Source organism: Humulus lupulus, chromosome 7 (genome assembly GCF_963169125.1).
Source record: "Humulus lupulus chromosome 7, drHumLupu1.1, whole genome shotgun sequence".
In the NCBI taxonomy this organism is placed as follows: Eukaryota; Viridiplantae; Streptophyta; class Magnoliopsida; order Rosales; family Cannabaceae; genus Humulus; species Humulus lupulus.
Genome location: NC_084799.1, coordinates 21,566,351 through 21,581,536, shown reverse-complemented (window position 1 = coordinate 21,581,536; position 15,186 = coordinate 21,566,351). Strand labels below are relative to the sequence as shown.

General features: G+C 34.7%; 1 protein-coding gene across 1 annotated transcript; it reads right to left on the bottom strand.

Annotated features, from left to right (window-relative positions):
- Window positions 1-5,414: 5,414 nt before the first annotated feature.
- LOC133790925 (protein CIA1-like) lies at window positions 5,415-9,181 on the bottom strand. Its single transcript, XM_062228772.1, has 10 exons — window positions 8,945-9,181; window positions 8,385-8,531; window positions 7,882-8,100; window positions 7,689-7,753; window positions 7,510-7,575; window positions 7,301-7,372; window positions 6,842-6,904; window positions 6,340-6,415; window positions 6,025-6,108; window positions 5,415-5,673 (listed from the first exon to the last, which is right to left on the bottom strand). The coding sequence occupies exons 1-10, from the start codon at window positions 9,137-9,139 to the stop codon at window positions 5,599-5,601; spliced, it is 1,062 nt and encodes a 353-aa protein (XP_062084756.1). The 5' UTR covers window positions 9,140-9,181; the 3' UTR covers window positions 5,415-5,598.
- Between the last annotated feature and the right edge of the window lie 6,005 nt (window positions 9,182-15,186).

Here is a 15,186-nt window from a genome sequence, read left to right as displayed (position 1 = left end):
CTAAAAGGTCTTAATAATCGTACTTGTTGCTCCACTGAAAGAATATTACCCAGGTTCATACTCTCTAGGTCCAGATCCATGGTAGCCGAGCTCCTCCTCCCCATAAATTGCTCAAAATGGGACAAGAAATGATTGACAACTTTCCCATAGTCATCTTCAGTTTTTTCTCCAGAATTAAAAGAAGTGATTCTGTTTTCAAGCCTTCTTTTCCTCATAACAGCATGAAAGTACTTCGAATTCTCATCACTAAAGACAACCCAGTTAACCTTACTCTGCTGCTTAAGGAAACAGGAATATCGCTTCTGCATGATAGAGAAACACTGCTGAGCATGACTTACGGCTAGCTGCACAGAATGATCAGAGGGATTATTTGCTAAGGCCTCCTGAACCATACTAAGCTCCTCCTTGGCAAGCTTATAATCCAACACAACATTACCAACCTCCTCCCTGTTAAAACATTTCAGAACATGCTTCACTCTCAACAGTTTCTTAACTATCTGATTCAGACCCCCTGCCAAACCAGAAGAAGAATTCCAGCTACCCAAGACTGCCTCTTTGAACCTACTGTATTGGAGCCAGTGATTGCAGAATCTGAACGACTTGATCCCCACTTTGTTAACCTCCTGATTTTTGATAATACAGAAGCTTTGATCAGAGACAAAATCCCATTTAAAACAAGCTTCAGTCTTAGGAAATAATTCCAGCCAAGCATCATTAGTAAACACCCTATCAAGTTTAGAAAAGATCTGGTCTCCTAAATCTTGCTTATTGGACCACGTATAGTGCGCACCAGAGCAATGAAATTCTTCCACTTGGCCTAAAGCCAGCCAATCTTGAGCATCAACAATGTCTTTAGCTAAAATCTGTCTCCCTCCATTCCTATCCTGAAAGCTAAACATTGCATTGAAGTCCCCGAAAATGATCCAAGGACAGTTCGGATGCCCAATGTTAGCAAGCTTGTCCCAAAGAGATTTCCTATCCACCATTGAGTTGCTGCCATACACTACCGTAGCAAGGAACATATCCTTTTGCCCACTGACTTTGACTCTACAATGGACAAGTTGGGGGTCCTCAAATAAAATATCAACCTGCACAAACTTAGCTTGCCATATAATCAATATCCTACCAGAGATGATAGAACTAGAAAAGTAGTCCCAATTGTGACAATTATTCCCAAAAACTTCTTGAATCTTCTCATGTTTCACCTTTGTTTCAAAAAAAGCTCCAAAACTAACCTTATTCTCCTTACAAACATCTAAAATAGCCTTTTGCTTATCTTTTTTATTCATACCCCTCACATTCCTCCCTATCAAATTACACACTTCCATCAAGCAAAGGAGGAAAAATTAGTAACCATAGTCCCTTCCCCTGTTTCTTATAAAACAGCATAACCATTACTAACATTAGCCTTGCTAGGATCTACCACTGTCTTGTTAAGAGAAGCCACAACCTATTTAGACCCACGTCTTTTAGGAGTAGACCAGGTACCACCAGTATCCGTTCTACTAGTTCCCACTGTCTGAGTAGATCTATGTAAACTCTGTTCTTTATTACTCACCTTCGACTCAGTACCCTTACATAAAGTCTCATCCCTTCCTTCCGTATCCAGAACTGCACTAAATGGCTCACTGTGAACTAAACTAGCAGCACCTGGAACTTGTTGTTTATCACTCTCAATTCCATTAGCTACTTGTTCAGATTTGTCTCTTTTAATATCAGATGTTTTCTTCACCCAAATACCTCCTTTCCCCTTGTTACAGTCAGCCACTATATGCCCTAATTGAGCACAAGCAGCACACTTATATGGGAGCCATTCATACTCAACCAATTGCTCAACTAACTGACCTCGTTCATTGATATAAGCAATGCTCTTAGGAGGATGATCCGAAATCTCCATGTCAACCAATACCCGAGCATATTTCACCATATCTCTGCTCTGAGTCACCTTGTCCACCATTATAGGTTTGTCAATAGTACTCACCAGAGCACTGAGGCTCTTCTTACCCCAATATTGCAATCCCAAACCATTCAAACGAATCCAAACCGGGACAGACTTGACCATTCTAACCGAATCCAAATCTGTAGTCCATGGGCGAAGGACAACTGGTTTTCTATCAAAGTGAATAACCCCCGTTTCCAAAATCAGGTCTCGAGTGGCCTCATCCCTGAAGTTAACCAAAGTGAAGCCTGAGTGAATACACACTATCTTATCAATCCCCAGGTTTCCCCATATTCGTTTGACGAAACCCTCAAACACTCGAAAAGGAAGGTTGGCACCTAGAACAATACAGACAATGGCATTCCTCCAAAAAGACGCCTCAACCTCCACCTCTTCCAGATCAAGCCTAGCTATAACCTGGTCACCAACTTTCATAGGTTCAGTAAAATCCAGTCTAGTCGAAGGGGTGAGTACCTGGTTCGATTTGAATTTACTCCAAACTTCTTTAGCAGAGTTCTAAAAGTCATTACCCTTAACCTCCTCAGCCCAATTCACTGCTCGAGATGAAGATCGAAATGAACACCCTTCATCAACCTCCTCAACTCCACGGTCAGTCTCTAACTCTGCACAAGGTTCATGAAATTCCTCAACATTGATCGTCTCAAACTCCACTTCAACATTCGAAGGGAGGACCTCCACCGTAGACTCATCGGAAACCACCGCCGGCTTCGATATAACTTTCCTCCTCCGACCCATGGGAAGAGAGAGAGAAATATCACACACCTCCAATAATAAGTTAGTAAATTTATTTGTTAAATTTATGATAACTTATTGGAGCTTGATTTCATAGGCTCATGTTCCCCACAATACCTTGGATTAAATCATCTAGATAGTCTCAATTAATTGATTTAATCATCAATTAGAATTATCAGAGTTGACCAGATCAATTTTTGATAATTTCACAGAGTTATGCAATTTAGAGAAGAAATGAGATTTTAGGGTAGATTTATTAATTAAGATAAATTGGTGTCTAAATTAATAAATTATTTTAAATCAAGGTTCAAATTATAAATAATTAATTTGATAAAGGATTTAAATAATTATTTAATTAATTAATCAATAGAAAATAATACGGGTCTTAAATTTAAGTCCAACAGACTTATAATTAAATGGGAAATTTCACGGGCCTATAGCCCATGAGAATTTCGACCTAATGGCTGATATTACCTATTATTTTATTGATTTTTTTAATTACATAAGTGACCTAATTGAGCCTTTAAAATGAATGCTAAGTGAGAGTTGAAAATAGATGATCAGAAAATCTAGTTTTGATGCTTTAGAGTTTTAGACTCTCTCTACAAAAAAAGTCATTATTTAAGCCTCTATATTCTCTTCTCTTCTCTCTTTGTATTTATCTCATGTGTTGAGAATTGTCTGCTCTAGTCTAGGTGATTCTAAAGATACTGTGGAAGACTGTGAATAAATTTGAAGATTGATTCAGTTTCTTGGTGATACCCTGCGACAGAAATGATACAAGGTTAAGAAAAACTGAAGGAAGAACTTATTCATTTCGTTGCATATAATGTAAGTGTGCTTATCATTATCTCTATTTAAATTTAATTATAGAAACATGTTTTAGGTTTTCTTATATTAATTGGTTTAACATATGATTTACATAAAAATAAATAAGATCATGTATAAGTATCCCCAACAAGTATTTTATATACCATAAGACAAAAAATTAATATATCATGATAATAAAAGTATATACCATAACAAAATTTTGACAAAAAAATAATTGGTATATTATTACTCAAAAAATGTATATATCACGCTAACAAAACTATATACCACCAGTAAAATGAATATATTATACTAAAAAATTATATATCATCATTATATATAACAGATAGAAACTAAATGTCATCTACAAAAAAATGATATATCATACCACAAAAAAGCATATATACTGAGTTGGAAATTAATATACAAACACTTAAAAAAGAAAAAGAAAAAGAAAAATTACTACTAAAAAAATATATATAACATGCTAACAAAATTATATACTACCATTAAAATGTATATACAATGCTAACAAATTGTATACCGCTATTAAAATATATATACAATGCTAACAAAATTATATACCACTATTAAAATGTATATACAATGCTAACAAAATTATATACCACCATTATATATAACAAGATAAAAATTAAATATTATCTAAAAAAAAATGATATATCATACTACAAAATACATATACTGAGTTTAAAAATAATATACCAACAACACTTGCAAAATTATTACTAAAAAATGTATATATTATGCTAACAAAATTATATACTACCATTAAAATGTATACACCATGAGACAAAATTATATATTATCGATATGTATAACAAGATAGAAACTAAATATCATCTACAAAAAAAAGTATATATCATATTACAAAAAAACATATACACTAATTGGAAAATAATATACCAACAGCTCATAAAAAATGACAAAAAAATCAATATAATTTTAAAATAAAAATTAATATACATATGCCACAATGTTAAAGTCATATGCTTCTAAATAAAATAAAAATTATAAATAAGAGTAAATTGGGAAAACAAAAATATAATAAAATTACAAATTTGAAAAAAATACTACTTTTCTTTAATTATCATTCTAAAAAAGAGAGATTATTTGTTATGGATATCACTTTAATGAGTTGCATATATGGCAAGGGCATTTCTTTACAATTTTTAAAATGAGTACATTGAGTTTCTTTTTTTTTTCTTTTTTTTAAAGAGGACATTGAGTTTCTTGAGGCTATTATTTTGGATCATTTAGTATAATTTCTCCATTTTTTTATTGTATAGGCCTCATTCTTTGAATATATGAATCTCTAGTTTGGAACAAAAAAATCCAAAGTGTTTTCCTTTTTCTTGTAGAAAAATTCCAAGACAGTTTGAAACCAAAGAAGAAAAAAAAAGCAATTCTGAAGGTGAGCTGGGCCATTACAATTTACATGAACCATCAATATTAGAGTTCTAGAGGAAAATCAGATGTTGTGGTTAAAATATATATGAGAACCTGCTAAAATTACTTTTTATAACACATGCAAGATCTTATATAAAGCTAATTTTGATTATATCATATATAATTAGAGTTAGAAACTGTAGAAACAATCTCAAAACTGGCCTAGTGGTTTTAGTCCATTAACTTAAATTGACTGGGAGAGTTCTCATAAGCATAACCATTCAGTGCTTCTTTATTTTTCAATCTTAAGATTAGGGCATCACACCAATAGGAGTTTACAATATAATTATGTTATATACTAAAAATTACCAATTAACAAAATAGAGTTTAGAGATTACAACAAAGTTGAAGTTAAATGGATAGTGGTTAACCTATAACCATAGATATTAATATAAGAGAACATGATAATGCCTGCGATAGCTAATCAGTTAACTGTGAACCAAAAAAAAAAAACCGTTCACTCAAAACCTTTGCATTGTTCAAATAAATGATCAATAATTATTGTTGAAAGTTACAACAGTCATGTTTCTCCACTAAACTATAATTAATCTGTTGACTGACAAAATTGGACCAATAGAAGAAAATGTTTGCAATTACATATAATTTATGAGGTGATTCTGTAATTTTCTTCAGCTGGGTACAGGTGCAAGTTCCCATATTTTAATCGTTCCATCATCACTGGCAGAAGCAAGTAGCCGTTTCTCCTAATAAATATAATAACAGCACATGGGAAAACATTAGGTAAAAATGTGAAGGTGAATGGTGGCAATTTAAGGCACCACACAATGTGTAAACTAGTACTATGTCTAGCTCTCTCAACCTTTTATCTTTGATTTTAAATTTTTAAATGTTTTATGACCAAACACAGTAGTATGCAAAACAGAGCACCAGAGCACCAGGGATATTCATGGTGATAGTAGAAACCGAATATTCAACTTATTCCCAATTTGAAATCCAATATGAAGAGGGCAATGGATTTGAGATCTAGATTCTTTAAAATGTAGAAACCATGCCTTTAGTTCCAGATAAATAAAGTACTTCTGAAAAACTCTTACCCCAGAGCTCCATTGCACTGAATTTACATCCATGTCATGGGCCTTTTCCTCTTTCAGTAGCAGTTTATACATGGGTCCATCAACCTTTAAAGTAACAGGATCAGTACTTCAAAACCAGAAACGAATCAATAGCAGTTTCTTTATGAATAGATCAAAAAGTAAAGTTAATAACCCTAGACACCCACAACTACTTTAGAAAAAGAAAAAAAAAAGGGAGAGAGAGAAAATCAGCCCTATCCATCAGCAATAGAATTAACTATATGCAGATTTGCGAGATGGTATATTGGAATTAATAAACACAGTTAAAGAATATACCAAACCATCTTTGTCTGAGTTTTCCACAAAGAATCGTATGGCATCATCAGCTGCACCACTGGCAATGATACCTTCCCTTCAAAAATAAATAATAAATGGGATTAGATTGTTACAGGAAGAGGGAGTTTTCTGTTGAAAAAATATCACGAAATCGAAAATGCAAAAACATATGAAGATAAAAGAGTTAAACCAAGGAAGTTGGATTCAAGTAAGCATACAAAATCCTTACACATCATATGGTAACCACCCCATCTCTTTTGGAACAAATCTTGAAGAACTTAACTAATATATAATCAATTGCACTGAATTAAGATGCATCGTTTTTTCAACAAAATTGTTGTCTAGAGCATTATATTTGTCAATGGTTAATAATTAAAAATGAACATCAACTGTGGGGCCTTGGTACATTTTGACGGCATAGATCTAGCTAATAGATATATATATATATATATATAAAAAAAAACAAAAGGACAAAATTTATTAATTAGTATACAATCAATACCTTGACCAATGCACTGAAAAGATTGTCCGATCATGATAACCTGAAATTGTACAAAGATGTCTCCTGAGGAGGAAAAAAATAGAAAAAATTTGTTAGAACGCCTAAAGAAAATTTAAAAGCCATTGCTGTTCGTCTAAAAAAGAATATGGAACACCAAATTCCAGATATAACAACTAACTGACTGTTCAAAGAACACTATCTAGCAGCATAACAACTATTTCATGATCTTCATGGCGATGCAGGCATATGTAATGATGTATTGTTCTTCTTTTCCATTCCTGCATCTAAGTACAGCTTGTCATACACATCACTATGACAATGAAACAATCTTGTAACATTCATTTTGGTTGACCGACACTCAAACCTTCTCATATAGAGCTCTAGAAACTATACAAATATACAACATTTCAAAAGTTCGGAATGGCATTGAAAGTAATTTTGATGTGATGTTTTCCTCACCAAGGTGTGTAACCTTCACTAGACTGCATCCTTGCCAAGTCTGTTCCCCATATCTTCATAGTAAGGTCATCGCTGCAGAATCAGTTCAATGCTATTTTAGCTTCTTTTTTTTTTTTTCAGCATGCACAGTTTTAATATGATATACTTTGTTACTAGTACTAAGCAAGAATCCAAAGTAAAAAGATGAAGGTGAACGATGCTTTCCTTACCTACTGCTAACCATTTTATCTCCACTGGAATTAAATGAAAGAGCCCAAACAGTGGAAGAGTGGCCACTGAAAAAGCAGAAAGAAAAGGAAAAATAAGCCACATTTTATGAAATTAAAAGTGTAAGTACAATTACAAACAAGTGGAAAATTTGAATGAGAGAGAGAGAGAAAGATCATACTTATTAGGTTCGTCTAAAGTTTGAACACACGTCCAATTATCATCATCACCATCGTCTGCCCAAATCTGGGAGTAGCGTTATGTGCAATTAACAAAAAAGACTAATTCAATTTTCTTAAAAAATGGTACATGAAACAATTAGGTTATCTGGATGATCACAGATATATAAAAGTAAACTCTTCATGTCACTTTACCTTAATGCTATTATCATAGCTACAAGAGAACAAAACATCCATGGTCGGATGCCACTGAACCATTTTTACATCTTGTGTGTGACCTTGCAACACAGCAACACACTCGTACTCATGACCTGGCTGTACTTCCCAAATCCAAACAGTTTTATCTCGACCACATGTAGCAAGCAATGATCCAGATGCATTCCACGAAATACTTTTGACTTCATTTTCGTGACCCTAAAAAACAAAACCACCACTGACAGCACTTACAAATATGTAGAAAGATATGTGAAATACAAACTAACAAAATATGAATTTTAAAACAAAATGATGTTGTTTAGTGTTTAAGCTCCCTATGTTAGCATTCTCAAATCACTCTTGCATATCCATAAGTTTAACTTGATCACAATGTCACAATATATAACTAACAAAACAAAACAGGTATTATATGAAACCAGTAAAATCATCAGTTGTACAGCTCACTAATTGCCTACTGCAATGCAACTACGGGATATCAGTACCTCCAAAGTGGAAACACATTCATAATCACCTCCAACGTTTTCCCAGATAGCAGTGGTGGCATCAAAGCTCACAGTAGCCAATAAATTTCCCGATGGCGACCAAGCACAGGATCGAACAGTTCTAGTGTGTGTTTCTTCCAGAACTGCCTGCACAACAGCATCACATTATTAAAAATTCTATCACAATAGAATCATAAAACCCAGATAAAAATACCCTTCAAATTAGCATTACACAGAAATTTTTCATTAGATGAGCATAAAATTTAACTGTCCTCAACGCAAAATTCCCAAATAAAACAATCTGACCAGCTTAGTTACAGAGACAAAATTTTACGAGAAGCTCTATTCAATTAGCATTAACAAATCTTATTGACAATTAAACTAAGTGACCCAGTTCACGAAATTGAAGTCACTTTGCTTTTTACTATTCACTATTCAAAACCCAGAAAGGAAGAAAAAAAATATTTAGTAGTAAACTCAATATCTCATAAACCAACCAGAAAATAAGATCACAAATTAAATACCACTTCATTGTTCAATAAAAAACCAAAAGGTCGAACCTTGCAGTTCCAAGAACCAGTGGAAAGACTCTCCTCCCAAATACGTACGGTCTTATCGCCGCTACAAGAAGCGAATACATATGGAACCCCAGCTACACCAGTGGCTGGGTTCCACGCCAGGCTCCATACTCTATCGCTGTGACCCTCAAGCTTCTGAATCTCCTTCAGCTCGAATCGCCCATCCAAGAACTCCATACCCCAAATTGCAGAGACTAATGAACTCGAACCAATAATTCATATATATTATGCTAGTAGAATATATATTATACTAGTAGAAGCATGTGTTAGATAATCCATTTTTCTATTTGATTTTGTAAAATTATTAACAATTTTTTAATATATTTTTATGTTGTAATTTCTTGGGATACATTTAAAATCAATTAAAAAATATAGTAGACTACCTATTTAAACTCATTCAAAAAATAAATAAAACTAAAAATTTAATTATTATATTAATATAAATTTAAATATTATCAATTATTATAATAATATTTAATATAAAATAATATATTTAATAATTATATTAATATAAATTCAAATATCATAAAATATATATTTAATATAGTTTGCCGAGTTTTTCGAAAACTAAAAATATATTGATAAATAAGAGCTAGAAAGAAAGGTTAAAAAATGAACAAGATCACAGTTTTTACTTGGTTGTGGCATTAATGAGTCTTAGTCTACGAGACTGTAACGCCCTGGTTACCCCAGAACAATTACGGTGAACTGGAAATTTGACTCATTGCTTGAGTCCTTTGGTTAAAAACGTGTTCTAAGTGTTATTAACAGGTTAAGGTAAAAATCAATAAAAAGGAAATGATATGTTTTATTTGATACATAAAACTGTTCATGGGCCCACAAGAACATTTACAAGTTATTTACAACTCAAAAATGTCATTACTGTTCCAAAATTACAAACCCGTCGACCTAAGCGGCAAAAATAGGGTAAACTCCCTAATTCCTCTGAGAACTCATTGGCCGTGGTGGTCAAGCGGCCGCATATATACACATCACCACCTAAGCTCTCCACTCAAGGCTGGGTGAGCTTTTCTTTCCCTTTACCTGCACCACATAGAACCCATGAGCCAAAGCCCAGCAAGAAAACACAGTATTGTATGTAAACATCATCAAATGATTATCATTATAATCACACAGAGCTCATAGCTTTCAAACAGATAAGTGAATATCACTTGAGATTCTGGTAAACCATACTGAGTGACTGACAAGCAGGTCACTAATTCAAATGGAAGAGTGGATGCTGGGTAAGCCACTAGCCTTCAACAAACGAGAGACTGATGGGTAAGTCTCTACTTTAACAAATGAGTGATTGTTGGGTAAGCCACACAAGCGCTTATAATATTCATCGAACTTGAGGTCGGTCCGGCATTAATGCTCTTTGAGTCATCCAATGCAGAAAGTCTATTAGATCTAATATTTATTGGCTTGCGTTGAACACGCTAAGGCTGTCCTGACTAATGAGTCAGCGCAGTGTGACCAGTGCCCAGTACCACTGCCGAACCTGACTAATGAGGCACAGCTGCACAGTTGATCCTAGCACCTTTGCCAAATCTGACTAATGAGTCAGTATCATGCACAAGTGAGCAACATTTGCTAAGCATTCAATATTCAATCCATGTCCACATTTACACAACCAACATGCCTCATGAATAACCATGCATGTCACATATGGGGTGCAGTTTTCTTACCTCTGATTCGAGCTAGAACAAACAAAAGAACGACCCTTGAGAACGGTTTAGCTTTTAGTCATTTAGCGGTTACCTAATCATAACACATTATAGGAATACCATCAATAAAATGAACATCATAGGTTTCCAAACCAATATCTAGCCTCCGGGAGATCAATCCAAACTAATCCAAGTAGTAGGAACAATACCGAGGCCTAAAACTATGTTTCCGGGGTCAAAACACGCAAACGGGCGAAAACTGACCAAGGGCTGCGGCCCTAGCACCTTGGGCCACGGCCCCCAGCACTCCATGAAGCAAGGGCCGCGGCGCCCAGCAAGCACAAAAAGCCCCACCTGCTTCTTCAAGCAAGGGTCGCGGCACCCCAAGAACAAGGCCACGGCCCCCAACCCTGGGCCATTCCCAAACACGTTTTTATCACTCCAAAGCCTCCAAAATCATACCTAAACATTCCCCAATCATCAAAACAAGGTTCCCAAGCTTCCCAATGCACCAAAACCCTCAAAACTCAAGGTTCAAACGAATCAAAAACCCAACAATTCACAAAGTCCAATTCAAAGCTTAGAAACTCTAAAAACTCAAAACTTTAAACTTAGATTACCATCGATTAGATTGTTTTCTGTCAAATCCTTCAGTCAAGAAGCTTCTAATCTTTCCTAGGATCGCTATGCCTCGATCCTCACTTGATTCTGACTCCTAGAACTCAAGATTTCTTCGAATATGCTTCGAGTGGCAAAAATGAACTAACGAAGGAGAACGAGAGGTTTTCTAATCGTACGTTCTATCTGACAGCTACTTCAAGCTTAAGTAACCTCAAATAAAAACCTAATGCTTGGGGTCCCGAAAATACCCCCAGGGACATTATAGTCAAAACTTCTAGAATTTCACCCTGATCTCAATAACTCTCAATTTATCATCAAATAAACATTTCTATTACCCCAAAATTGACCTCGTTATGACAAAACCGCTAATCCACTAAATATGACCGTCTCATGCCGAATAGCTCGAATATATCTCCATAATGATGGAATCTCATTCACAAATCACATCATGCACCCAAATACACAAATTTACCCTCAATGGGCCAAATTATCAAAACAGCATAATATTTCAAATGTGGACCCACATGCATGCATATATCATCATATTATAATATAATTCACATAAACATGCATATATTCATTTAATGGCGTAATTAAGCAATTACGGCCCTCCCGGCCAACTAAACCGCCACTAAACCACATCGGAGAATTCGGGGCATTACAAAGACACTAGTATTAGGCTTTAGATAAGTTAACAATGGAGTTTTTCTGCAAGTTTACCAGCGTTTATGCATACAAGTGAAAATCGGGGATCCCCGCTACAGTGCACGAATGACCCTATTTATAGGCAGTGATATGACTTGGGTCGGACTAATCTAGGCCCAATAAGGATATAATTATAAGTTGTTAATCTAGGCTCATAGGGTCGACTTAAGGGTAGTAGAGCCTTACAGTTGCCCTTTGTACGTTAGCACGGACTAATCCGTGTGGGCTACTAGGGGGATCCTAGGGACAGGATCTATCAGAGTAGTGGCAGCACCATTTCCTAGGAACATGGTACGTTCCGTGCGTACCCCATTCTACAGGTTAGTTTGGGAGACCAGCTGCCAGATTTCTCGGGAACACGTCAGCTGTAGGATGGACTGGGTTTGTTCTACCCAGATACCTAATCTGGGTTCATTTATCGACGCACATGTTCATTTACCAAGACCCCGGTTTATTTAACAAGACCCAGGTTCATTTACCAGGGCGGACATTGCAATATGATAATAGATTGGACATCCTGATGGCGGGCTAGAGCATTGGCGATGGACCTGGAGACTTCGCCTGGATCCCACTCGATGGGATCCGTCTCCTGGAATGGATTGTCCACCACCCTACTCTAGATCACGGAGGATAGGGATTGAGTGTGCCTGGAAAGGCAGTTCAAGCCTGCATCTCAGTTCTAGCCCCCTTACTATGCTCGTGCTACTCGCTAGTTATTGGGCTCGGCATGGTCCAGGCCGATAGGGTTCTGTAGCTCATTGTTCACTGGGCCCTGGTTGGGCCCAGATCTCTACCAAGAGCCCATGTAACCCGTCTGGCCATGCCACGTGTCCAAGGTGGAAAATATGGATAACAAATACATAATCCTAATTTTTTTTATTTTTTAAAATACGTAATTATATTACACCAATAAATTATTTTATTGCAAATGTTTTTTTTTTTGTCGGAATAGGCTGTATCACTATTCAAGATTAAAAAATAGGAGAGATTGAAGGATGGACCTCTTTCAACCAAGAAAACTCATTGTCTAGCCAAGTGACATGCTTAACCAATCCATAAGCCACAATATTAAAATTGTAACCAACATGAGAGAGATGCCCCCATTAAACAATATAGCTTTAATGTTAGTAAAAAATTACACTCAATTCATTTTAATAAACATTATTGCCACTTGGAGCCAAACTAAAGAAATAGAATCTGAAGACACTTAATTAACCGAGAGTCCTAGAACTTGAGTCAATTCAGCGCCACTAGAAGAGCAAGAACATCTGCCTCAAAAGCTGCTAAGTTACCTGAAACACAAAACAAAACAAAACAAAACACATACCCATCAGTTTATAACACCAAAGAAAGGAAAAAAACTGACCAATTCTAACTAACACATACCCATTAGATTTATGTGATTAACCCCTAATTAGTTAACCAAAGATTAATAATGTGAACATAAATTTTAATTTTACTCAAGAAAATAATGGTATCGCAATTTTTATTTTAGGAAAAGTTTAAAGGCCATAAAATGGCATTTGTAACTAGATATAACATAACAACACCATAAACTAGTACTTGTAACTTAATATAACATAATCACAGCCATAAAATGACACTTATGTCACAAAACCATCACCATAAATTGCCACAAAAAATAATAGCATACCTCATAAAATGGTGTTTAAATAGTCGACTATTGAAGAATAAAACTAAACATATAGCACAACACTTCATCAAAACTATATATAAAACATAACTAAGCATAGAATTGTCATATAATTGTAAATAAATATATTTAAAAAAAATAATTAATTCTAAATTAATTATTCAATCTCGATTATCATATAATTGTATATTTGACCCAAAGAATAAAATTATTCTCAAGTTTATAAATTACAATTTTACCATTGTATCAACTTTTACCTTGATATGGTGTTGATAGAGCCACCCTGTGGACCTATGAACCTATAATATCAAGCTCCAATAAATATTAGATTATTAATCAAAGCTCTTTGATTAAATAATCATATTTATTAATCTCATGACTACTCCACTATAAATATGAGATTGAACTCTTGATAATTATAGACATATAATCACTACATACAACGTTAATCCTCTATTAATGATTCATAATTAAAAGGAAATCAAATTACCATTTTACCATTTTAACTATATCTAGAACCTAGTATATCATTGACTTTACTAGTGAAGGTTGTGTCACAACAAGTTTGTGACGTGAGCGCTCGTAACCTTTTCAGTTCTATAAGCCAACCCAATAAGAAACCATTATTCAATCTATAAGAAGATATATATTCCATATCTGTTAAACTATGTCCCCATCCATATATATCATTGAGTCCCCAAAACAACTGTTCTTAGCCTTATCATTCTGACAAACCTTACGCATGAATCAAAGGATCATATGACATATATAGGAGTTCATAGTAACCTCAAGATTAAGATCATCGTGTATATGATCATCTTTTGATGTGTTTGATTAATACCATGAAACAGTGTTTAACACAAGTATTAACAAATCACATCTGGTCCAGCTCTATATATCACTATATATAAAAGTACATTTCACTAAAGTGTCCTACTACACTAGTTACCCGGATCTAGGTCACTTGTATTCATAATATTAATGATATGTACTAGTAGTAATTAATCTAAAGATTCCATAACTTCATTTTACTGCGAACTGTTTTAAGTTCATTATCTCAGTCTCGATCCTCTTATACCAATTTGAGATTAAGACCACATAGATGAACTTTGTAATTTTATGATATTTACTTAATATTATCAACATAATATCGGCATAGTCTATATATAAAATAATTCAATTCAATTATTTATTTCATTTAAAATATTTTTCAACTACAATTGCTTTCAGGGAATTATTCCCAACAATTAGGGCTTGGCCCGGTTGCTGAACACGGTTATGATTAGGGCTCGGGTCCCTGTGAATGAGCATGATTATGATTATGCCTGTGATTATTTGATTAAGCATGCTTGAATGCTCTGTATCTGGATAATTGTTAAATGATGTATGCTTGTCAGCATTATCTGATTGAAAAGGCTTGGCTTATAAGTTTAGGCGTCGAGCGCTAGTCGAAAGGATTGACTTATAAGTCAAGGGCGACAATAATGCACTAAGCGCAGGAGCATGGTATATGCTTGACCAACCCTATGGTCGCTTGGAAATTAAAGTGCTAGGTATTGTAACGTCCTAAACTCCAG